The sequence below is a fragment of the Budorcas taxicolor genome, chromosome 13 (genome assembly GCF_023091745.1).
Source record: "Budorcas taxicolor isolate Tak-1 chromosome 13, Takin1.1, whole genome shotgun sequence".
NCBI lineage: Eukaryota > Metazoa > Chordata > Mammalia > Artiodactyla > Bovidae > Budorcas > Budorcas taxicolor.
This window is the reverse complement of record NC_068922.1, coordinates 2,562,649-2,588,713: the sequence shown is the minus strand read 5'-3', so window position 1 is coordinate 2,588,713 and position 26,065 is coordinate 2,562,649. Positions and strand designations below refer to the sequence as shown.

At 43.0% G+C, this 26,065-nt stretch overlaps 1 protein-coding gene across 1 annotated transcript in view; it reads right to left on the bottom strand.

Moving 5' to 3' along the window:
* PLCB4 (phospholipase C beta 4) overlaps positions 1 to 26,065 on the bottom strand; it is a 291,829-nt gene that overhangs the window by 141,571 nt on the left and 124,193 nt on the right. The window contains exons 3-5 of the mRNA XM_052650707.1: positions 16,300 to 16,380; positions 14,950 to 15,009; positions 13,363 to 13,506 (exon numbers count right to left, since the gene is read on the bottom strand). Coding sequence (XP_052506667.1) covers positions 13,363 to 13,506; positions 14,950 to 15,009; positions 16,300 to 16,380 — 285 coding nt within the window. The remainder of the gene's footprint in view (positions 1 to 13,362; positions 13,507 to 14,949; positions 15,010 to 16,299; positions 16,381 to 26,065) is intronic.

Genomic DNA, 26,065 nt, shown 5'->3' with positions numbered 1-26,065 from the left:
TTTGTTTTAATAATCTTTTCAAAATTTAAAAGCCATTTTTAGCTCACTGGCTATACAAAAATCAGGCTGAGGGGGAATTCCCTGTGGTCCAGTGGCTAAGACACCACACTCCCAATACAGGAGGCCCAGATTTGATCCCTGGTCAGAGCACTACATCCCGCATGCTGCAACCAAGAGTTCACAAAAGCAACCAAAGACCCTGCATGCCGCCATGAAGACTGAAGATCCTGTGTGCTGCAGCTAAGACCCGCTACAGCCACATAAACAGAATAAACATTTTAAAAAGTCAGAGCAGAAGGCTGGATCTGGCCCATGGACTGTGCTATTAGGATTATTAAATTATTTCCTTAGAGGCAACAGAGTCTCATCTCAGGCATTGCCAACCCACCTCCTCACGTGTCCCACCTTTTAATTATACCCCAAAGATAAGAAAACACACAAACACATGTAGGCCCATGTTACACACACATTATGTTCCCAGTGACATTTTTTTTTTTTTGCTAGCAGTAAAAACTGGAGCTATGTGGTAAATGGAGAATCAATTTACAGCTAGTGACATTTTTCTGTCCCAGGGGCCAAAAGGTGAAATTCAAACTTCTGGTACAATTAGAGTAATTCATTTTGCATTCCCTTGGCAGAGTCATTTGATAACACTTGCAATTAGGGCAACCCAAGTGACTGCGGGCTGGGCCCAGGGCTGAGTCTTTTCTCAGGAAACCTTCGCGTTCATGAAACCTTAGCAGAGAAAACATGTCCCCTGTGAAGATCACAGCATTGGAACAGAAGAGGCTGAGAGGTTTCCAGAGAAGCAAGAGAGGCAACAACCTAGAAAACCCACCTTAAAGGTCATGGGGACTTACAGTTAAATTGAAGCCCAAGACAACATTTTAAAGGCCAAGAAAATACACATGATAAACCTGTTAAGGATAAAATATAGTACTATGTTAAACTGCTTTCCTGGTGGCTCAGACAGCAAAGAATTGCCTTGTAAGGCAGAAGACCTCGGTTCAATCCCCGGGTCAGGAAGATCTCCTGGAGAAGGGAATGGCTACCCATTCTAGTATTCTTGCCTGGGAAATGCCAGGGACAGAGGAGCCTGGTGGGCTACAGTCCATGGGGTTGCAAAGAGTCCGACACAATGGAGCGACTAACACTTTCACTTTCACGTTAAACTCTACTGGCATGAGCCCAACTTAGTATAAATGAAAATTGTGTGCACATTAAAAAGACACATTAGAGTGAGTATGGGGGTTGTAGATAGCGGGAAGGGGGGCACCCCTTAAGTGGACATGGGTTTTTCTTTAGGGGTATGCTGCTGTAGAACTAGACGCGGTCATGGTTGCAGAGCACTGTGATACACTGTGCTGAGTCACAGAGTCAAAGTCGACTCTTTGTGACTCCATGAACAACAGCCCGCCAGGCTCCTCTGTCCATGCGGTTCTCCAGGCAAGAAGACTGGAGCGGGTTGCCATTTCCTTCTCCAGGTGATGTACTAAATGGCACTAAAATGTTCACTTAAAACAGTTAGTTTCTTGTGAATTTCACTTGCATTCACTTGTGACAGGCCTCACTGGAGGCTTCTTTCTCACTTTGCTCCCCCTCTGACCCCAAGGAAACCTTCTTGATGAAAGCGACAAGGCGCCTGAGAACCACAGTGAAACCTCTTCCAGCTCCAGTGCTGGGTTCCTGCACATGCATTTTGGTAAGGAGTTTTACTAAGAAAAATAACACTAAAACCCCACATTTGATGACTTAAGAAACTGGTAGTGGGGGGGGGGTGGTGTTTCAAAAAAAATAAGGATAGTCACCTTTGGAATGTTAAGGGGTATAGAGATGGGGAACACGGAGACAGGAGGTCAGGGCCAGCCTGCAGATGAGCTCCCAGTGAGCAGCCAGTGAGCTCCTTCATACCGTGTGACCACAGCAAGTCCAGGACACTCACATCCCTCAGAGAACATATTCTAAATTCACTGTCTCTTGCTCTCTTGCCCCAAAGTCACTAGGCCCTCAATTTCTGATGATCTTAGCAGCATGCTCTCAGTTAATCAGATTTAAAATCTCCTCCAATTTCACCTGGAACAGTCTCTTGATTTCAAATGTTTCTCAGGTCTTCCTCCTTGTGTAACTGCTGAAGGCAAGGACGACTTATTTCCTTGTATCCTACCTCTGCAGAGCTGGTCTTCCGAGTCTGCTGATGAGGAACCCACAGATTTGAGGGCCAACTGTATGATGCCATTTTATACAAGGGACTTGAGCACCTGTGGATTTTGGTATATTCAGGGGTCGGGGTGGGGGGGGCGGGGGATGTGGTGGTGCAGTTCCTAGAACCATTTCCCTGTGGATATTGAGGTACAACTGTACTTCTCAAACTTGAAAGTGTAAAGGAAGTACCTAGAGATCTTGTGCAAATGCAGACTCTGATTCAGCAGGTCTGAATCAGAGGATACGCCTGAGACCCTACATTTCTAAGTTCCCAGGTGATGATGACCCTGCTGGTCCAGACCACACTTTGAGAAGCAGTGCTCTGAGCCCTATGCTATTACCGTATTACCTTCCCTGCAAAGGCAGGAGACATGAAAGACTCAGGTTCGATCCCTAGGTTGAGAAAATCCCCTGAAGGAGGAAATAGTCATGCACTCCAGTATTCTTGCCTGGAAAATCCCATGGACAGAAGAGTCTGGCAGGCTACAGTCCATAGGGTCGCAAGGAGTCAGACAGGACTGAGCAACTAAAATAATCACCTTTTTAGAACGTCAAGATCATGTTGCATCCTTCCTACAACTCTAGCCATGACCTTCTGTTACTTCCAAAGAATCTTCAGAATAGACACAGGGATCCAAGCAACTAACTGGTACCCTTCTTGGCATCTAGTACATGTTTTTATTTTGTAAAGAAATTCCATGTCTTTATAGGGGAAAGTAACTTCAAGGGTCATTCACTGTAACTCTCTTTTTTAAAAAATGAGGATAAGAAAGCTCATGTAGAAGAAATGATTTGCCCACATTTATAATTCATCAAAAAATAATTCTAGGATGAACAGCTGAATGAAGGAAGGAAAAAAGACACAAAGGGCATCTTCACTTAAAATGCCAGTGAGGTAAATACATTATGCAAACATCAGCATTCACTTTAGCACAAATTCATCCATGCCGCATGCTGGCTGTTGTCTCGAGCTGCGGTTCCAAATGATCCACAGACAAGTTTGCTGTTTGACACACAGTGCTAACAAAAATGAATATATTTGTCAACATTTTAACATCAGGAAATTTCATGTAAAAAATCCAGATGTCCAGTATCTCATGGAAAAAAATACCACCAACAACCATCTAGCAACCTCTGGGCCATGTTCTGTTGGTTAGAAAACTGGCAAGAGTTAAGTGCCCCCAGATGGGATATGTACCCCTTACTTCACTACATTCTATTCCATCCCTGTCTGTCTCCCAGCACCTTTCCATTACTTACATCATCTCCCTGGCTCCGTAGGCATCTGGGTCAACAACTTCTGGTCTAAAGGAACTAATTTTTGATAATATAGAGATAAAGAAACAATTTCAAAGTGCAGAGAGCACCACCATGGGTCAGACTGTCTGTCCTGGATCCTCGGACAGACAGTCTGGCAAGAGGAGCATGCGAACTGCTGGAAGAAGGGAGGGCAAAGATGACCGGTGGCCATGGAGGCCCCCAGGGCAAGTGTTACCCACTCTACATGCACTGATGCATGCGGCCCTCCCAAGGCTCAGGATGCACATGCACTGATGCACACGGCCCTCCCAAGGCTCAGGATTTAATGGTCTCCACATTCAACCCAGCTATTAAGCAAATGAGCCCCACTTTCTTTTTGGCAAGAAGAGAACACCTAGGTGAGATGGGGACACTTAAAGCTCACAAATACGCATCCGCCCATTTGCTCCAATTCACAGCTTGTCCCTAAGAAAACTTTTTACTGCCCCTCGCTGATTTCTTCCCATGAATTTGGGATGGTTTAAAGAAAAAATAAAACAAGAGCATGCCAACATTCACTCTTGGAAACACGAAACAATCACACGCACATACACGTACCCCATCCCAAACTTGAGCCTCAAAAAACCATGAGACAGTGTGTTGAAGAACTTAAATCAATTAGTATATTGGGGCTTGGACGATGGATAGGAAGTGCAGATTTACAACTGAGCTCCTTTAGCATTCAGCAGGCATCGGCTCAGGTGAGACTAGGCAGCAAACCAGTAAATGCAAGTCCCTCAAACCAGTAAACGCAAGTCCCTCAAACCAGTAAATGCAAGTTCCTCAAGGCTCCTCTGCAAGAGAAGCAGGAGAAACTCCTTACAGAGCTTTTCTACAGGGCAGCAGCTCTAACCTTGAGCTCCTAAGTTGAGCACAAGATCTCACATCTCGGATTAATTTCCCAGGTACCACTGAAGTTGCTGGTCTGGGACCACATTTTGAGAACCACCAGACAGCTAATACAATTAAAACTACACTTCAAGAAATAGCTTTTTCCTCACTAGGGTCACAGGAATAAATTCCTTTTAATCATGCTTTTTGTATTAGTGAATTCTGGACTGTGAAGAAGGCCGAGCGCCGAAGAATTGATGCTTTTGAACTGTGGTGTTGGAGAAGACTCTTGAGAGTCCCTTGGACTGCAAGGAGATCCAACCAGTCCATTCTGAAGGAGATCAACCCTGGGATTTCTTTGGAAGGAATGATACTAAAGCTGAAACTCCAGTACTTTGGCCACCTCATGCGAAGAGTTGACTCATTGGAAAAGACTCTGATGCTGGGAGGGATTGGGGGCAGGAGGAAAAGGGATCGAGGATGAGATGGCTGGATTTGGTGATGGACAGGGAGGCCTGGCGTGCTGCGATTCATGGGGTCACAAAGAGTCGGACACGACTGAGCGACTGAACTGAACTGAACTGAAACACTTCTGCCAAGGCCACAGGAATCAGTAGGTCTATAGATTCACCTGCCTGCTGCAGTCAATTAATTTGATAAAAACTTGTTTGGGTTCAAAGTGGCTATAATTTTTGGACTAAGTCCATTTGTATGCTAAGCAAATGGGGACTCAAACTTCATCCAGCATCAGAATCACCTGGGAGGCTAGTTAAAATACTACTGTAAAAATACTGAATCATGATGATGTGCCCTCAAATTAATATACCATTGTTTATATTAATTGTTTATAACATTGTATATTAATATAACTGTTATATTAATCAGTTATACTTCGATTAGCAAAAAGAGAAACAAAAACAGAGAGCTGAGCTCCATTCTGAGAATTTCAGATTTATTAGGCTGGCATAAGACCCAAGAATTTGCATTTTTAAGAAAGTCCCAGGTGAGGCTTCTGGTTAGGTCCCTTTGAGTAGGTCTGTGCTTGCCTATGGGTAGAGGACCTAGTTGAAAGGAGGGGAGCTCTGCATGAGCGCTAAGTCGCTTCAGTGGTGTTCGTGACCCTTTGCAATTCGACCCTACGGACTGCAGTCTGCCAGGCTCCTCTGCCCATGGCATTCTCCAGGCAAGAATAATGGAGTGGGTTGCCACGCCCTCCTCCAGGAGACCTTCCCGACCCAGGGATCGAACTCGAGTGTCTCTTGCCTTCTGCCTTGGCACGTGGGCCCTTTACCACTAGCACCACCTGGAAATCTCAGGGGAGCTCTGCAGGGTGTGAGCAAAGCCATTAGGCGGCACTGACTAAATGTGAACTTGACTTTTTCCCTTAACAAAACAAAGAATAAATCCCTTCTCCAAGAACTTTTGCAGTAATTCTTCCACTCAACATAATTTCAATTTAGCAGAGTGATTTTGACATTCAATTCAAGTGACTAAAATAAGATTTTATTACCTGTAATAAACTATCTGACCTTATCTTTTTTGTCTGCAAGAAGAAGACACAACATTTTTGTAATTTACTTTCTACAGTATTCAATCATGGGCTTATTTGATGACTTGGTTACAAAGCATAATTTATGGAGTTTGCCAAATATTTATAACCTACAGAAAGTATGATGAGCAGTCTGGAAGTTGTCTAAACTCAAATCCAAATCTGTGCATTTTGAACTTCATAATAACAGCTTATTTTTGTAATCAAAATAAAATTCAACTTGGTATAAAATAACATATTTATTTGTGGAGATTTTCAAAGAGGGTTGCCTTTCAATCTTATGTACAGTGACTGCGCTTGCGGTTTGCTCTGTAGCACCAGCTGGAACTAAATGAAAGACATCTGAACTCCCTTCAACACGCCAGAGACAAAATCTTCCGCAGCTAGTTGTATCCTAAGAGAGAAAAAATACATCAGAGAAGCCAAACTTCTCTTCTAAATAAGGAAGTTTGTTACAATATTTGGCATTTCTTGTAGGGTTTATGGGCTTCTCTCGTGTGAATCCGCCTGCAACATGGGAGACCTGGGTTCGATCCCTGGGTTGGGAAGATCCCCTGGAGGAGTGAATGGCTACCCACTGCAGTATTCTCGCCTGGAGAATCCCTATGCATAGAAGAGCCTGGTGGGCTACAGTCCCCAGGGTTGCAAAGAGTTGGACACAACTGAGCAACTAAGCACACGGCACAATAGGGTTTATGGTAAAACAGTGGCAGAGAGGTGAGGAGGATTCAGAGAAAAGCTCTATTACATACAGTTTAGAAAAAAAATTGGGAAATATCTCCTTCATGCAATTGTTTCTACTTATAGATGTTTTAAGTTATGTGACCGATCAGACATACCTATTACCCAAAGGCATACTGGATTGGAGGAAAAAGTACCAGCAATTTGCTAGCAATTCCTTTTAACAGAAGACCTTTAAGGAGAGGAAATGAAAGCAGAGTTTTCTAACTGGAATGACAGGAAGGATTTAGGGAAGCAGAAAATAATGATCTCAATTGGGAAGAGGTCAAGACACTGGGGTTACAGCCTCCAGGCTTGTCATGGATCCTCAGCAACGGCCCCCTTACATCCTGAAAAGTGACTCTAAAAATAATGCCATGGAATCCCAGAGATTTTGGACTATGATTGAACCACATTTTCTTGGTTTTCTTATCCAAACATCATTCTCCTAGCTTTTCTTATAGCTAACCTGTAAAAAGCTTTAGGGTTATACCTATTTATCACCTAGGTTAGAGTTTATGGATTCAGTCCACATAAAGACCTCAATAAAATGAGGACAGACATATGGACACTGAGGGGGAAAGACGGCGTGATGAACTGGGAGACGGGGAGTGCCACATATACACTATGGATATTATGCATAAAATAGCCAACGAGAACCTGCTGCGCAGCTCGGAGAGCTCTGCTCAGCGCTCTGCGGTGACCTAGATGGGGAGGAAATCCAAGAAAGAGGGGATGCATGTGCGTATACAGCTGCTTCACTGTGCTGGACAGCAGAATCTACCGCAACACTGCAAAGCAGCTATAGTCCAATAACATTTAAGTTTAATAATGAAAAGGAAAAAAGAATCACACAAAAAAAAGACAAGCGAGAAGAAAAAAACCAACATCTTTCACTCTCCATCTGATTCCACTCCCAGAGGCTGCCACTGTTAACGTGTTTCTTTGTCATTCTGGAAATTATATATATATATATATATATATATATGTGTGTGTATATATATATATATGTATGTATATAAAGGGACTTCCCTTGGGAGCAGGTTCAGTCCCTCGTTGGGGAGCTCAGATCCCACGTGTCCCATGGCCAAAAAACCAAATCATAAAACTGAAGCAATATGGAAACAAATTCACTAGAATTTAAAGACAGCCCAAGTAAAAACACTTTATATATACAAAACAACAAAATGTATGTACTGAGCACTGTTTAAATGTCAGGCGCTGAAGGTTTTAGATGCTGGGGATGTAGCAGGGAATGGGGAGGCAATAGGTGAACGTATGGCGTGTAAGTAGTGGTAAGTGCTAAGAAGAAAAATAAAGCAGGGCAAGGAGTTAGCACGTGCTGAGGGGAGATGAGGCAGGCAGCTAAGGTGAGGTTCCAGCAGAGACCTGAGGAATGTGAGGGAGGAGGCGCTGCATGTAACTGGGGATCGTGTGCTCCAGGCAAAAGGAAGCGTATGCACAGGCAAAGTTCCTGAGGCTGGAAGGAAATAGGGAGAGGGAGAGGGTGGCAGCCAGAGGAAGGGAGGTGAGATGGGATTCTTTAAGGCCCTGTGAGCCTTGGAGGGTTCTTAGCATCAGTGATAGGATCTGAATTACTTTCTAGAAACATCCTTCCAACTGCTACTTTGGGAACAGACTACAACAGGCAAAGTCAAGGCAGAGAATTAGGGGAGAAATGGTATTGAGTTGGAGAGCACTGCAGTGATGGTGAGGGTAGAATCAGCTAGATTCTAGACACAGAATGTTTGTTAACAGACCGATCAGGACACAGGAAGAGTGTCCATGGCCTCAGCAACCAGAAGGATGTGGTTGGAAGGTCTGATGTGGACTCATGTTTAGGATCCTATCAGACATTTATTCCATAGGGGAGAAAGGTCTATAAAATTGAGCTCAAATCTTGTTAAAGCTGTAGAGGAACTGCTGCTATTGCTGCTAAGTCGCATCAGTCATGTCTGACTCTGTGCGACCCCATAAACGGCAGCCCACCAGGCTCCCCTGTCCCTGGGATTCTCCAGGCAAGAACACTGGGGTGGGTTGCCATTTCCTTCAATGCATGACAGTGAAGAGTGAAAGTGAAGTCGCTCAGTCGTGTCCCACTTAGCAACCCCATGAACTGCAGCCCACCAGGCTCCTCCATCCATGGGATTTTCCAGGCAAGAGAACTGGAGTGGGGTGCCATTGCCTTCTCTGGTAGAGGGACTAGGCAAGCTTATTTACTCTTTAAGCAGAGGGCATGGCTGAAGAAAAGACAAGATGGGCTATAAGGCTGTCTTTTATACAAGTGTCATCTTTTATCTAAATAAAATGCACCATCATTTTCACTGTCTCGGGTACTGTGAAAATATTTTGTATTTATTTGAAACCTTAACTCTATTAAAGTAAGATTTCATGTTAAATCTTATTGACTCTTAAAACACTCACTTGAAATAAGAAAAGATATCAGAGAACCCTTTTAGGAAGTGGAGGAACAAGGAAGTAAGTTGACTTTCACAGAGTCAAGCAAGGTCCCACATGGGAAAGCTGGTCTTCCGTCGACAGGACATGAATTGATGAATCCCATCTGCCTGGATTCAATGTTTGGTTAAGTGAATTTTTCAGAATCATTGGACTGTAAGTATCACACAAGCCCAGGAATTAAGAATAGACTCAAGAATCTCAAATAAATACTCCTAAGCAAGGTCTGTGCTAGAAAGCCTCTTAAAACTTCTATATCACTGGTCAGACCAAGACTTGCCAGATGGCAAAAAACAATCAAAACATTCTGACCACCCAGGGAATGGCTAATCCTCACAGTTAATAAGCTATTATTCAACATTTTGTAAGTTTCTGCTCTCATCTTGCATGAGTACCATGAGTTATTTATGTTTATTTCTATACCTGTTTATGTTTGTAATAAAAACTACATCAATCAGTAAAAAATGCTTGTGGAAAGAAAGAGGGTGGCTGGTTCTTCCAGTGAATACTTAGGAAGATTTCTTTAAAGGTAAGTTGCTAAGAATTTTTTCTCAAGTTCTATGTAAATGAGACAACTAAAAGATTAGGGAAAAAAGTTATTCAATTGTAGGATTCTGTTCTTTAACTGCTCCAAGAATGTCTTTAAAGAGGACTCAGTTGTGTTTTAAAGAAACCAACCTGGATATTTCAGATAATGCATTATGGGTGAAGTACAAGTGGAAAAAAAAAAGGCTTCCCAGGTGGTGCTAGTGATAAAGAATCTGCCTACCAATTCAAAGTTGCAAGAGACAAGGGTTCTATCCCGGGTTCAGGAAAATCCCCTGGAGTAGGAAATGGCAACCCACTCTATTATTCTTGCCTGGAAAATTCCACGGACAGAAGAGCCTGCTTGGCTATAGTGCATAAAGCCACAAACAGTCGGACAAGACTGAGGACACACTGGCAAAAAATCCATCAACCACAACCAACAGACCCAAACTGAATGCAAAGATTTTGGCCCTAACATTAAAAGATTGGCTAACAACTGAACCAAGTCTATATGTATCAAGTTAGAATAGAGTCTTTTTGGAGTTCTGTACCAGGCCACAGGTGTGAGGCCTTGCACCAAGGCCGCAGAAGTGGAGTCCAGGGCCAATGGCACCTCTGAGGCTAACCAAGCCCCTTTGTTAACTGTGGCCCCAAACGCCCCCTGATCATTACCAACCAGCTTCCTGACACCAAATTCAGCAAAAACACTACCCCATGATCACTCTATCATACCCTAACCAGTCACTAAAGCCAAGCCTCCAGCAAGAATCTGCTTTGTCTTGAGGCTATAAAAACTGGCTACTAACCCACGGAAAGTGTCCCCTCTCCCTGGTCTGTCAGGAGGCTGGCCTGCTGCACTTGCAATGCCCACGTTATCTCTGCTCTGTGTTCTTAATAAACTCACTCCCTTCTGAAGGGCTCTGTGTCTGGAAATTCTTTTCTAATCCACACTCAGCCTGCCATAAGAGTGTTTAAGGTCTGTAAGTGTAATTTTTAAAAATGATGGTTTGCTTTAACTGACTGCTGTGATAACGTGAACAGAATATCACTAGCTAAGAGCTGTCCTATGGTTCCAGGATCCTGGGCTCCTAAGCTGTACTCATGTCAAATGGTATGACCACAAAAAACCCCAAATCTTATCATTAAGTATAAACTTCTGCCCTAGAACACAGACTTATATATCATGTATTTATGACTACAGAGTTCAGACCATGGCTCTTAAGTAAAACAAGACTGCAGCAATCAAAGCATGGAAGTGAGGACATTTCGATTTACTGATCCGAGCCACCTTCCCAGGACTGTACCTGCTCAGGGATGGGTGGGGTTGACAGTATCACACAAGAAATCAGAAGGCTGAGTTTTAGGCTGGACCCTGGCCTAGCCTGCTGTGTAGACTCAGGTGAGTTCTTTTCACTTCTGGGCTTCCTCTTCTACATCTGAAAAATGCGGTGTCTTAGTTCCACCTCCAGCTCTGAAATTCTAGCACCCTGTGATCTGAACAGTGAATGTACACTGGGGGCTTTCGATGAGAAAGGCACAGGCACTTTCCACGTAACGCATCCTGTAACCTACACAGCAATCCTATGAGCAGGCACCGTGATGCTGTTCCATTTTGAGATGAAGCAGGTGAGGCTCAGTGAGGCCACTAGCGTCTCTCGGTCACACAGCTGGAAAGAGGAAGAGGCAGGATGTGCGGCCAGGCAACTTGTTCCCGATCCCAGATTCTTAAGGTCATATGAGTCACAGGGTTTCTTGTACTATGACAAGCTGACAAAAGGCATGACACAGGTCTACAGAACTGTCATTTTGCAAAATTTCAAGCATCTAAATATCTGTCTGATTAACAAGACTTTCTCTTTCTGGGTGATCAGCATGGAGTTCTGGGATTGAATGTTGCTATGGCAAATAGCAACCAGAAAGACCTTTGCAGAAAATTATATAAGTGTGCACTAGAAACAACGCTTGTTTAGATCAGCAGGGTTCAAGAAACCATCCAAATGGGTGTTGATCTGAGCACCATAATGAAAGAACAATATTGACAGCAACATCTGTTTTCCCAAAGCGAGGTGATCTGGAAAAGCAGCATAAAACCAACCAAGCCATACACGTACAGAAGCAAAGGCTCTCATGTCGTGTGGAGCGTCCATTCCTGCCTGGGCCCAGAGCCACAGTCGGGAGCTCCTCAAACTTTACTGCACATATGAGTCACTCGGTGGAGGGGCAGGGGCAGGCGTGGTTGTTAGTAATGAAGATTCTGGATCTGTAGGTCTGTGTGGGCCTGAGACTCTAATGTGCAGGGAGTTCCCACTGAGGTGTGTGCAGCTGGAAAGTGGACCACACTTTGTGAGTGAGGGTGAAAGAGTCTTGATGGTCTCAGTATCTGTAGAACTCAATTCTGCACCCCTTGATTCTGGGTTTCTCATCTCAATTTCATCGAATAATCTCACCTGGATATTCCCTGAGGGCTCTAAAGTTCAATATTTCTAATGATGGCCTTTCTCATTCAGCCCTGCACTGAGCTTCTACTTGCAGGGTCAATGGGAAAATAAAACGCCCACCTCCCAAGCCCCCAAACCCAGACCTCTGCCATGGGAGAGCAGGGGCCCAGGCCTCTTCACACATTTTATGCAAAGATAATGGTGCTGTGTCCACAGGTAATACTGCCTGAAGACAGACAACTTGCAGGAGAGTGCATGACATTCAAGGCTTTCTACTTTGGGCAACATCGCTTTGAGACTCACTTGCCAGGGCAATGGCAGGCTGGTTATGGTACTAAGATGGATCATAACCCAATACTTTCATAGCTTACAGGCAGGGTGGGTATCAATTATCTAGACGAGCACTAACAGGGTAACCACAGGCATATGCAGCAACTGAAATGCAGTTCATCTGAACAGAAAACACGTATTATATTTTGACGACTTTGTATGAACAGAAGAATGTAAAATATGTTAACTGATTTTATATTGATTTCACATTAAAATGACCTATTGGGTTACAAAATGACATACCAGAATTTTAAAAGATACATGCATCCCTATGCTCAGAGCAACATTGCTTACAACAGCCAAGACATGGAACCAATCTAAACGCCCATTTATAGAGGAATGGATAAAGAAGACGTGGTACATTCATACAGTGGACTACTACTCAGCCATAAAAAGGAATGAAATAAGGCCATTTGCAGCAACATGGATGGACTTAAGAAATGATCACACCAAGTGAAGTCAGCCAGGCAGGGAAAGGTAAATACCATATGGTATCACTTCTATGTGGAATATAAAATAATGAAATTAATTTTACCTGTGGCTACCAGAAAAAATTAAACTACATCTGTGGCTTGCATTATATTTCAGCTGGGTAGTGCTGATCTAACCCTTTGCTACTCAAACTGTGGTTCTCAGACCAGCAGCATCAGCATCAACTGGGAGCTTGTTAGAAAGGGAGAATGTGTCCTCACCTCAGATCTACTGAATCAGAACCTGCATTTTTACTAAATCCCAGATGATTCTTGTGTACTTTCTGGTTAGAGAGGTTCCTACAACATATCACAGTCAGTGTTCAGGCTGCTGGTATTCATGAGTGACATGCTGAAAGGGTACTATGCTTGCTGAATTTTCTAGGGCAACATTCTAGCAAGCAATAGAAACTTTCTTTAAAATTTAAATTAAATTATACAATTCAAAATATATATCAAAATGACATTATACATGAAAAATTATGTGCACCACACATGTCCATATGGGAATGGAAGGAGGTTGTGTCACGGAGGATACCTTAGTTATTTCTGGATTTTCAGCCACCATGTACGTGAAACTGATGTTCACCAGATCTGCACCACTGCAGACACAAACTATCCGCCCTTCCAGATCATTTTCTGATTTGCCAAGAGCTTCAAGAGCAGCCAAAATTTTGGGATCCTATAGAGGTAAACAGATAGGAAAAAATACATTAGATCACAGAGCATAGAGAAAGAAACTACATTTGATGTAAAAACATCCAGTACAGCAAATTCTTCTATCTAAAAATGTCCAGATATCTAGTGTTATTCTAAAACTCATGTTGGTAAAATCTATAACACTACACATTACTGGAACTCACCTGGTAAGAAAGGTCTGATACAGTTATTGATTTAGAAGGTGGGGAGGCAGGGTCCTCCTTTCGATTGAGAGTTATAGTTATTGGAGGACGTGAACCATGGCAACAGGACTCAAAGGCTCTGCCTGAGACCTGACTGTGTCTGCAAAGGTCAAAGGGGTTTCTCACAGAGAACAGTCACTGGGGATTCACGCACACATGCAGGGCATTGCCACAGTCAGCAACCTCAAGTTGTTAAAAAGTGAGATTGAGTCTTTCAACAGCCTGGACACAAAGAATGAACACGTGCATCTCCAGGAGCCCTAGCCTCCTCATTTGGAACGAAAACTGCGTAAGTTTGCCCTAATTAGCAAATAAAATAGTGGCTTTGTCCTCTGTAAGAACTCAGGGGAAAATGCCAAGGTAGTTACACAGAGATTTTAAACTAACATTAAAGAGGGTCACTAACAAAAACCAAAAACAAAGTGAGGAACATCATTTTGTTTTGAACATCTAAAAATCTGCAAACCTGCAGAAAAGGGAATACAGGCTGTGCTGGAATATTCTAGGAAAAACCCATCTTTTAAATTCCTGGCGCAAATAGCTTTTCATTCAAACGAATCAATCGCTGTGAAGAAGGCTTATGTATGTGCTCTGCCATTCTTTTTCTCTCAGAGGCAAACTGAGCCTTCAAGGTGAGCCGGGGTCTGCGTGCACAGGTGCACACATATGGAACTACCCGAGTCATCTAAATTTCCACATCAGCCATGGACCAGAAGTTACTCACTGTTTGCTGAAAAAGAAGGTGGGGATAGGGGGAAGGCGTGCTTGCCAGATTAATTTCTGAGTTAAGGGAACAGTTTATTTCGATGCTCATATCACACGAGAGTCATAATTTTCAAAGGTTAATAACAAGTTCTAATATAATTAAACCCAATGCACTCCAAATCACCCAACCATTACAGATGAGATTTCTAAACTGTATCTGTTCTTCATTTCCAGCTGATGATTTGGGGGCACTAATGGGCCTCCCTGGTGGCTCAGTGGTAAGGAATATGCCTGCAAGGCAGGAGACAAGGTTTCGACCCCGGGTCAGGAATATCCCCTGGAGAAGGAAATGCAACCCACTCTGGTACTCTTGCCTGGGAAATGCCATGGAAGAGTAGCCTGCCAGGCTACAGTCCTTGGGGTCACAAGAGTTGAACACGAATGAGTGCCTAAACATCAGCTGAGGGGTTACACAACAGTCTGTATCTAGAAGAACAACAAACACCAAGCGTGGGTACCTTTGGTGTGGCTCCCAGCCGAACACTGTTGATGAGGGAACATTCTAGCACCTGGCCTTCCTGCAAAGAGAGCACATAACATGGCAGTGAGTCTAAATTCTGCCAGACCTACAGCACAGACAGGTGATTTGCAAATGTTTGTGATGATGAAGGCAATGCTAATTCGAGTGAGGCAGAAGCAGGATTAAAAACAAGTAATAACAACAATAATAATTTTCAACAATCAAACATAGTCAAGATATTTTCAAACCAAACTTTGGTCCATTCATGTGTGTGAAGTAAAACCAATACACTGACACTGGGTTGTGGTGAAGGAAAGTGGTGTTTACTGTAAGGCTCTAGGCAGGGAGAACGGGTGGCTCTCGCTCTAAAACCCTGAACTTCCCAAAGCAAAGGGTTTCAGCAAAACAACTTGAAGGGGCAGCTGAGGCAGGGATATTGCAGGGTATACAATCAGCTAGTGCACAGTTCTCTGACTGGCTGATGGTGAGATAACATGGGGGTTCACAGGGGTGAACATTATTAATCCTGAGGCTCTAGGAGGCTATGTTCTTATGGTCATCAAGTAATTAAATGCTTCTATTGGGTGGGGGGTTTAGGATCTGTGAAATAACTCAGGAAATGTGCATCAGATATGATCTAGGAACTTCAGAGAGGAGCCAAAGCAGCGGATATCGGGGAGGGGTCTGTTCTGGGAAGGGCACATAGCATCCTGCCTGGTTGCAGAGACCCCAAACATTCCATTCTATATGTATATATATACATACATATATATGTAGAATGCAACTCTGAAAAAGTACAAAATGTTACTTTTATATATTTAATATTGTGATTACTGCCATGTATATTATTAAATATATGTGTGTACATGAAATATTAGTGGGACTATACTAACTTAAACTCTGATTCTACTCTTCAGAAATTCAGCTCAGAGGTTCACAAAATGTGGACGCTGTGCCATGTGTTAAGTACTGGAAAGTGCCCTTAAATGCACCTCTGAGACTTTAGCTTGAATACCTCTTTTCTGGGAAATCTTTCTAGCTCCCAAGATTGAAATCAGACTTGCCTGCTTTTAAGCTCTTGTAACCTGACCTTCTCTTTCACAACTCTCAATGTCTTGTAACTTTCTTTCTTTTGGATGCCCGACTATGATTCTAGGCTGGAATGTATAAGGATCACATCCTTGACCATTACTATGTCCCCAACACCTGGCACACGGAAGCACATTTTAAAAAGTCTTGAATGAATAAGTGTGGGGTCCGTGCCTGCAAGGGGCTTTTGGTCACTTGTGGAGAAATAAAATGCCTTCACCCTAAGAGCAAAAAGGAGCAACTTGTTTTTGTGCCATACCTTGCCTTCACTTCTCCAGGTCAGAAAGAAGCCAAATTCATCTACTTTGAAGAGGCAGTTGGGTTCAAACACAAAGGATTCCTGTGAAAAAGAAATGTGTTGATATGCATGACTCACACCATTTTGAATCTAATAAAAATGCAAATATATTTTAGCATCTAAACAAGAGACAAATGCATCCTGAATCTAATGACCACATTTCTCATTATATTATGTAACATTTTCATTTTGAAAATTTCTTGCATTCATTTTTACATTGAAAGACTGATCAATTTTATACAGCATCTTCCTTTAAGGCAGTTTTAGAACAAAACACACTAATGCTCTGAAGGTAAATAGAGGGGAAATTTTCTCTAAGATCTCGGGAAAAACAGCTCCCGGAAAGAAGGACTCCCAGGTTTCAGCCAACTGGGCTCACTCCACACAAGAGGAATTGTTGCTGGTCTCTAACATAATATCAGAAATCAGGAGATAATTTTTTGTTTTTAATCACTGATTTTTTTTTTTTTTTTTTTTTTTTTGTCTACAGAATTCAGCATTCGGAGGTTTACTCAGATAACTCCTGAGCTTTCTGCTTTAATATCCAATCTCATTGGGTGTTCCATAAACCAGGACTTCAGCAAGATTTTGAGCTACTCAAAGCGTAGTCCTGGGAGCAGCAGCATCAACCTCACTTGGGAGATTGACTGCATTGGCGGAATCTAGGGCTCCAGGCCAGACAGACTGAATCAGAGTCTCTGGGGTGGGAACCAGAAATCTGTGTTCTAACAAGCCCTCCAGGTGATTCTAATACACAGTAAAAATCTAAGAACCACTGCTGTGGACATCAGTATCAGATAAAGATGGAATGTTAGCCAAATGCAGGGGCCCCACAGCAGCTAAGTTGTATTTCCCAAAGGATTCCTGGTCTAGCAAGAAAGCACCATTGTTCTTAAAAACTTCAGGCAAGTTCTATGTCAATGATAGCAAAAGGGCCCCCAGGAAGTGAACCCAGATGCCCTCTGCCCTCTGTCTGCATTACATCAAGACTTGGCACTCACATGTCAACAAATCCACTTCTCGTGACCTAAAGGACTTGTCCTCCTAGATAATTATAACACTGCTATAGGAACTGCCTGGCAAACAGGAACGGTGTGTGACTTCAAACAGAGAGCAATCACTGGATTAAGATTTTAAGCATAGTCCAGACTCTCAATTCAAAACTTATTTTTCTAAATTTCAAGGAAGTAGCAACATTTATCAAAGTAAATCCAATGTCAATGCTACATTTTAGAGTCCCAGGAGCCCTGAACAAAAATTTGTGTAGTTTTCTGACAGGTGAAGACTTATCATGTGCAAGCAGTCACCGCGATGAATAAGATGAAGGAAGGGCATTATGTGACTTTTGTTTATGGAACAAAAATCCAGTTCTGCCACTTATTATTTACTTTGTCCAACAAAGACTCTAAGTCTCAGAATCCTTATCTAGGAAATATTTACACCTACCTTTTAGGGAATGAAATGAGGTGATAAAGGCAAAGCACTTTTACATTTTACCATGAATGTGAGTCACGCTGTTACACAGTTCAGCAAGTGGTACCTACCATCCTTTATCCCTAGTTCAAGTTTACATTTGTGGTAGCAAATTACTAACAATGTGAATTCGTCAATATGTAATGTTTTCGACCCACAGAAATGCACTTCTGGATGGTTCAGCTTTTTAGGAATGGTTTGACCCAGAAGTGGACACTTTCGATGGGTCTTAGAGGATGAGCAGCAGTTATCCAGGTGAAGCAACATGGCAGGCATGCAGGACTGCTGCCCGTAGGGGCTTCGGAGGAGGTGATGTGCTAGGCCCATCTTAAGGGGATGATGGAGATGAGACTAGACACATAAATAAGGCTAGATCGAAGGGTGGGGGACATCATACAAAAAGGTATTAAACGTAACCCTGAAGATCTTGAATCATCACTGATTGAGAAACGAGAATAATCAAACTATGAGAATGAACACACTGTAGAATACTTTCCAAGCAATATCTTAACGGTAATAAAGAGTTTCAGTGTTCAAAAGTATGACCTAAAATGGCGTTTACAGAGTAGACCTACAATGAATCAGCTACCATCATTATCTATTTATAATAGGGATTTGGAATGATCTAGGAAATATACATGATAAATAAGAATGATTTTCCAGCTTATTTTCAGGTGGAACTTACAGTTCCTTGGCCTCCTTAACGGCAAAGTTTTTATCTTTCTTCCTCTCTCAGTTACTTAGTACCCTCTGACTTTACCATTACTGCCTGGGAATTTGGATTCCTAACATCCAATTCTTGGATCATCTGATGCTTTTAACCCCTAGCTCTACAGTCTTCACTCTGCTATATTAATCTGAGTTCCTACAACTTCCTACTTATTAATCCTGCCTACCTCTTGCTAACCACCAGGCTTCCCTTGCTTTTACTTCCATCCTTGTCTAGTTTATTTCCGTGGTCCAACATTACAATCACTTCCTCACAGACACCTTCAACTTCTATGTCTCATTTTCTGTTTTCATGGCCAAAAAACTAAGTCCATCCTGTCCATTTTTTAATCACTAAATTTGATAGAGAAAATCACAAAACTGGATTGTCTGGCTTTGGTTTAAATTCAAGATTATAAACTTAAAATGGATACTCCACATGACTTTCAACCTTATAATTCTTTCTTTTAAAGTTCCCCACCCTTCAAAAGGATTATCTCAGTGCTTCTCAAATTCCTTACTCCTAGCCTATCACTGAGCTTCATTGATTAAATACAGGAAACTCATCATATGAGAACTTCCTCCTAATAACGTATGCTTTCGCCCATCAAAGGTCAGTCCCTCTGCTTCTGCTCCAGATTCCATCCTCTTTCACCTACATAAGGATTTCAGTGAATCATCATCTGATACACATCAGTTTTTCTCTCTGTGAGATCATTCCTATCAGCACCCAAATAAGTCCCAGCCATCCCCACTTACGCCTTCACTTACTCCCTCATGTCTCTGATCCATTTTAAGGGCATAGTATCTTGAAGAGTTTGTCTTCAGCCACTATCTCTACTATTTCTCTTACATATCATTTCTGACCAACTCCATCGGCCCTCTGTTCCTCCCACTTGCTAACATTTTTCTGCCAGGTTTACCGTGACTCACCTTCATGCTGCCATATGCAGGGCACACTTAGATTTGCTCTCCTACATGTTCAATGTTACAACTTCTTACAAGATCCACACAAGTCAGCTCTGGATTGTTATCTATGTTCTGAGACCTCCTTTAATGCTAAAGCTTTAACACCATCTACTTCTTGATGGCTACCAAATTTGTAGTAGCAGCCCTGTCCTCTCTGGGTTCTCAGTTCAGACATCTAAGTCTCTTCTTGACTTCTTCACATGAACGTCTACAAATTAACGGATCCGTAACCAAATTCTTCATTCCTCAACCTTTTCCCCCGAGCCTTTCCATCACAAGACATTCTGGGCTCAATACTTGTCACTAGTGTCCTGATTTACTGAAACTACAATCATCCTTGACTTTCCATTAACAAGTCCATTTTCAGAGCATCCGCCTCCACCACCACCACCTTGGTCCAGAGCATCACCATCTTTTTCATAGATTGATCAACTGAGTTCTACTCTTTCCTTCACAGCAGCCAGACTGATTCTTCAAATAGTGAAGCCATTTAATAGATCCCCATCATATTTAGGAGAAAATCCCAACTCCTAACTTGAACGGTTCTATGAAGACCTACAAGACCTTTTAGAACTAACACCCAAAAAAGATGTCCTTTTCATGATAGGGGACTGGAATGCAAAAGTAGGGAGTCAAGAAACACCCGGAGTAACAGGCAAATTTGGCCTTGGAATGCGGAATGAAGCAGGGCAAAGACTAATAGAGTTTTGCCAAGAAAATGCACTGGTCATAGCAAACACCCTCTTCCAACAACACAAGAGAAGACTCTACACATGGACATCACCAGATGGTCAACACCGAAATCAGATTGATTATATTCTTTGCAGCCAAAGATGGAGAAGCTCTATACAGTCAACAGAAACAAGACCAAGGGCTGACTGTGGCTCAGATCATGAACTCCTTATTATCAAATTCAGACTTAAATTGAAGAAAGTATGGAAAACCGCTAGACCATTCAAGTATGACCTAAATCAAATCCCTTATGATTATACAGTGGAAGTGAGAAATAGATTTAAGGGCCTAGATCTGATAGACAGAGTGCCTGATGAACTATGGAATAAGGTTCGTGACATTGTCCAGGAGACAGGGATCAAGACCATCCCCATGGAAAAGAAATGCAAAAAAGCAAAATGGCTGTCTGGGGAGGCCTTAGAAATAGCTGTGAATAAAGAGAGGCAAAAAGCAAAGGAGAAAAGGAAAGATATAAGCATCTGAATGCAGAGTTCCAAAGAATAGCAAGAAGAGATAAGAAAGCCTTCCTCAGTGATCAATGCAAAGAAATAGAGGAAAACAACAGAATGGGAAAGACTAGAGATCTCTTCAAGAAAATTAGAGATTTTCTAAGGGAACATTTCATGCAAAGATGGGCTCGATAAAGGACAGAAATGGTATGGACCTAACAGAAGCAGAAGATATTAAGAAGAGGTGGCAAGAATACACGGAAGAACTATACAAAAAAGATATTCATGACCCAGATAATCATGATGATGTGATCACTAATCTAGAGCCAGACATCTTGGAAAGTGAAGTCAAGTGGGCCTTAGAAAGCATCACTACGAACAAAGCTAGTGGAGGTGATGGAATTCCCACTGAGCTGTTTCAAATCCTGAAAGATGATGCTGTGAAAGTGCTGCACTCAATATGCCAGAAAATCTGGAAAACTCAGCAGTGGCCACAGGACTGGAAAAGGTCAGTTTTCATTCCAATCCCAAAGAAAGGCAATGCCAAAGAATGCTCCAACTACCGCACAAATGCACTCATCTCACATGCTAGTAAAGTAATGCTCAAAATTCTCCAAGCCAGGCTTCAGCAATACATGAACCGTGAACTCCCTGATGTTCAAGCTGGTTTTAGAAAAGGCAGAGGAACCAGAGATCAAATTGCGAACATCCGCTGGATCATGGAAAAAGCAAGAGAGTTCCAGAAAAACATCTATTTCTGCTTTATTGACTAAGCCAAAGCCTTTGACTGTGTGGATCACAATCAACTGTGGAAAATTCTGAAAGAGATGGGAATACCAGACCACCTAACCTGCCTCTTGAGAAATCTGTATGCAGGTCAGGAAGCAACAGAACTGGGCATGGAACAACAGACTGGTTCCAAATAGGAAAAGGAGTACGTCAAGGCTGTATATTGTCACCCTGCTTATTTAACTTACATGCAGAGTACATCATGAGAAATGCTGGACTGGAAGAAACACAAGCTGGAATCAAGATTACCGGGAAAAATACCAATCACCTCAGATATGCAGATGACACCACCCTTATGGCAGAAAGTGAAGAGGAGCTAAAAAGCCTCTTGATGAAAGTGAAAGAGGAGACTGAAAAAGTTGGCTTAAAGCTCAACATTCAGAAAACGAAGATCATGGCATCCAGTCCCATCACTTCATGGGAAATAGATGGGGAAACAGTGCCAACAGTGTCAGACTTTATTTTGGGGGGCTCCAAAATCACTGCAGATGGTGACTGCAGCCATGAAATTAAAAGATGCTTACTCCTTGGGAGAAAAGTTATGAGCAACCTAGATAGCATATTCAAAAGCAGAGACATTACTTTGCCGACTAAGGTCCGCCTCTTCAAGGCTTTGGTTTTTCCTGTGGTCATGTATGGATGTGAGAGTTGGACTGTAAAGAAGGCTGAGCGCCGAAGAATTGATGCTTTTTAGCTGTGGTGTTGGAGAAGACTCTTGAGAGTCCCTTGGACTGCAAGGAGATCCAACCAGTCCATTCTGAAGGAGATCAGCCCTGGGATTTCTTTGGAAGGAATGATGCTAAAGCTGAAACTCCAGTAGTTTGACCACCTCATGCGAAGAGTTGACTCATTGGAAAAGACTCTGATGCTGGGACGGATTGGGGGCAGGAGGAGAAGGGGACGACCGAGGATGAGATGGCTGGATGGCATCACGGACTCGATGGACGTGAGTCTGAGTGAACTCCGGGAGATGGTGATGAACAGGGAGGCCTGGCGTGCTGCGATTCATGGGGTCGCAAAGAGTCGGACACGACCGAGCGACTGAAGTGAACTGAGCTTGGGCTAAAAGGTCCTGTGTAATCTGGGTCTTAGAGCCCTGATCACACATCATTTCCTATCTTTGTTTTCCTTTCTTTGTGTCTTGTTCACTACACCCATCAGTACTCTTGTCCTTCAGGGTACTTCTTAGGCTCTTCTAGCCTCAGGGCCTTGGCACTGGCTGTTCCTCCTTCCTAGAAGTCTCTTCCTACTGTCTTTAGCTTCTCTTCATCCTACAGGCCTCACTTGAACTTTTCTCTCTTCAGAGGGGATATTTCCTTGACCTCCCTAATAGGTCTCTCATTTTACTTTCCAAGATAGCATCTTGATTATTTCTTTGCTTGCAACTAACACAGTCTGCAATTACTTCATTTCTTTGTTTATTGATTCATGGCTTGGTTCCTACACCAGAGTTTAACCTCCATGAGGGCAGAGTCCTTGAAACGTTCCTGTTCACCTTTGTCCTCCAAGCAGCTAGCACACCAAAGACATACTGAAAGTAAATTCATGCACCAAAAATTTAAATGAATTATTTTTTTTCAAAGGTACTTCATAGTAGGCCAATATATAAAATGTAAACAAGAAGTCACTCAAGTTGAGGAGGTTGCAGCAGGCCCCCCTAAGGGTGAGTCTCTGGAGGGTTCCCATGAAGAGACAGACAATAAGGCCACCAATGGTTAGGCTGGCTGCCTGGCAAAGCAGAAGCTTTTTCTAATTCACTGACGCTCATCTTAGAGGTTGGGTATGGTTTTGAGGCACCTCCTAGGAATCCCTTTCGGAACAGGAGAACCGTCTGAATGCCCCTACCAAGAGATTATTTTCAAAACGAGATAAGAACCACAGGCAAGGAGCAGAAAAATAAAGCAAACTTGCAAAATAAGGACAAAGTAAAAGATGAGCTTTCAGAAATTTTTGTTAAAAGGTCCTACACAGTGAGAATAAGATGCCTCATTGGCTCTGGGCTCCCTAGAAACAAAATCAAAAGGGGAAAATATCATTTGCCAGGTGCCCATACAATTCATAGATAAAAATATCAGATGTTAGGAGAATCAACTGCCAGAACAGAAATTCTCTAGTGAGACACTTAAGGAGCACCGAGAGATGCTCATGACAAGGTTTCCAACAAAACCCACAATAAGTTTGTTCTGTGACCAGAAAATCCTTGGACCAAATGGGTTGAAAGTATCCATGGAAATGAGAGCACAAATCTGAGGGGTGTGTGCCAGTCGGTTGAAAGGAACTGAAACCCAACTTGTTTAGATTTCTCTGCGCCTCCCACTAACAGCACCGCCAGACCTGCTGTGAGCAAAGGCACCCAATCTCCATTCTTCTTCCACAACAGCAGCTGTAAATGCCACACAGGCACCTGCTCACCAGAACCTGGGCTGCAGCCCTGTGACCACACTGAGGCAATGATGGCCCCAGTTCCCTTGTCAGGAAAATCCCTCTCCAGACTCGAGTGTGGCCGGGGAGATAAAGGAACTGGGCCCTTTCTCCCTCACAAACTTGTTGGTTGGCAGTTAACAAACGGTAGTAGGATTCTCCGATAAGGATGCAAACTGTAACGGAACTTCTTCCTGGTGCTCAGAAGTTCTCTTCTCCCAAGACTTAATTACAGACGGTTTAAGTATTGGAGCTTCGGCTTCAGCATCAGTCCTTCCAGTTAATATTCAGGGTTAATTTCCTTTAGGATTGACTGGTTGGATCTCCTTGCAGTCCAGGGGACTCTCAAGAGTCTTCTTCAGAACCACAATTTGAAAGCATCAGTTCTTTAGGACTCAGCCTTTTTATGGTCCAGCTCTCACAGCCACACACGACTACTGCAAAAACCATAGTTTGACTATGTGGAGATTTGTCAGCAAAGTTGATTTCTCTGCTTTTTAATGTGCTATCTAGATTATGTCATAGCTTATCTTCCCAAGAAGCAAGCGTCTTTTAATTTTGTGGCAGCAGTCCCTCCCCAGTGATTTTGGAGCCCAAGAAAATAAAATCTGTCACTCTTTCCATTTTTTCCATATCTATTTGCCATGAAGTGATAGGACTGGATTCCATGATCTTAGTTTTTTGAATGTTGAGCTTTAAGCCAACTTTTCCACTCTCCTCTTCCATCATCATCAAGAGGCTCTTTAGTTCTTCCTGGCTTTCTGCCATTAGCGTGGTATCATTTTCATTTCTGTGGTTATTGATATTTCTCCTGGCAATCTTGATTCCAGCTTGTGATTCATCCAGCCCAGCAATTCAAATGATGTGCTCTGCATTTAAGTTAAATAAGTAGGGTGACAATACACAACCTTGACATACTGCTTTCCCAATTCTGAACCAGTCCATTGTGCCATGTCTAATTCTAACTGCTGAATCTTCTCATACATACAGATTTCTCAGGAGACAGTAAGCTGGTCCGGTATTCCCATGTCTTTAAGAATTTTACACAGTTTTGTTGTGATCCACAGACCACCATCTGATGTGAAGAGCTGACTCATCAGGTCTTTACCCTGATGCTAGGAAAGACTGAGGGCAGGAAGAAAAGGGGGTGACAGAGGATGAGACAACTGGATGGCATCCCTGACACAATGGACATGAGCTTGACCAAGCTCCGGGAGACAGTGAAGGACAGGGAAGCCGGGCATGCTGCAAATCATGGGGTCTCAAAAAGCTGGACATGACTCAGTGACTGAATACTAACAATTTCTGCATCACAGTTGATGTTGGGATGTGGAAGAAACACGCGTAAATAAGCATGAAGCTCATTTCATGAGCAGTCAGAACTACTGGGCAGGTTACACTGGTCCAGCAGGTTACACTGGTCCAACAGACCTGCTCCAAATGTGGCTGGACGCTCATAGGCTTCTTTGAGCTCTGTCTCTTCATCTCCAAAAGCAGGGAAGCAACCTCAACAACAACATCTCACAGGCCACCTGTAGGCACTGCTGGGCTTGATAAACAACCTGCACGCAGTACATTATTACTGATTATCACTGTGACTCACTCTGCTAGAACTGATTATGAGGAAGCGTCCAAGGAACAAATATAGTAAATGCCACCACCCCAACCTCACAGATTTTCTCTGAGGTTAGCAAGGCACTCAAGAGGACACAGAAAATAGCAGCAGAATTACGTCGACATCTGCGTTGAGGCGGGGAGAGCACCTCTGCCACGTGGGTTTTCAGGACGAGCAGCGATACCCTGTGTGCTTTTTTCCCCTGATGAGGATCTAGAGGTCTATACGTGCAGATAACCTAGAGCTGCTGAGCGAGACTCACTGGAAGTGTAGTCAGACTGTGCTTTTCTGTGCCGCAGCCAGCTTCAGCCCACACGCAGCCATCAGAACAGAGATCTAGTCCTTCCTTCTTCAAGGACTGTGGGCGAGTAGCGGCCAAAGGACACAGTCTCTGGGTTGGGGACTGTCCTGCGTGTCTTGTGTGTGAGTGTGTCCTCTGAGCATACTTGTGGACCGTGAGCGGCAATCAAGAGGTTGTTCAGCAAGTATTAAGGGGCTAGAGTGGCTGTCTACCTTGTCTATGTCTATCCACAGAAACAGAAATGAAAAATTCTCCCCCTCAATAACCAAC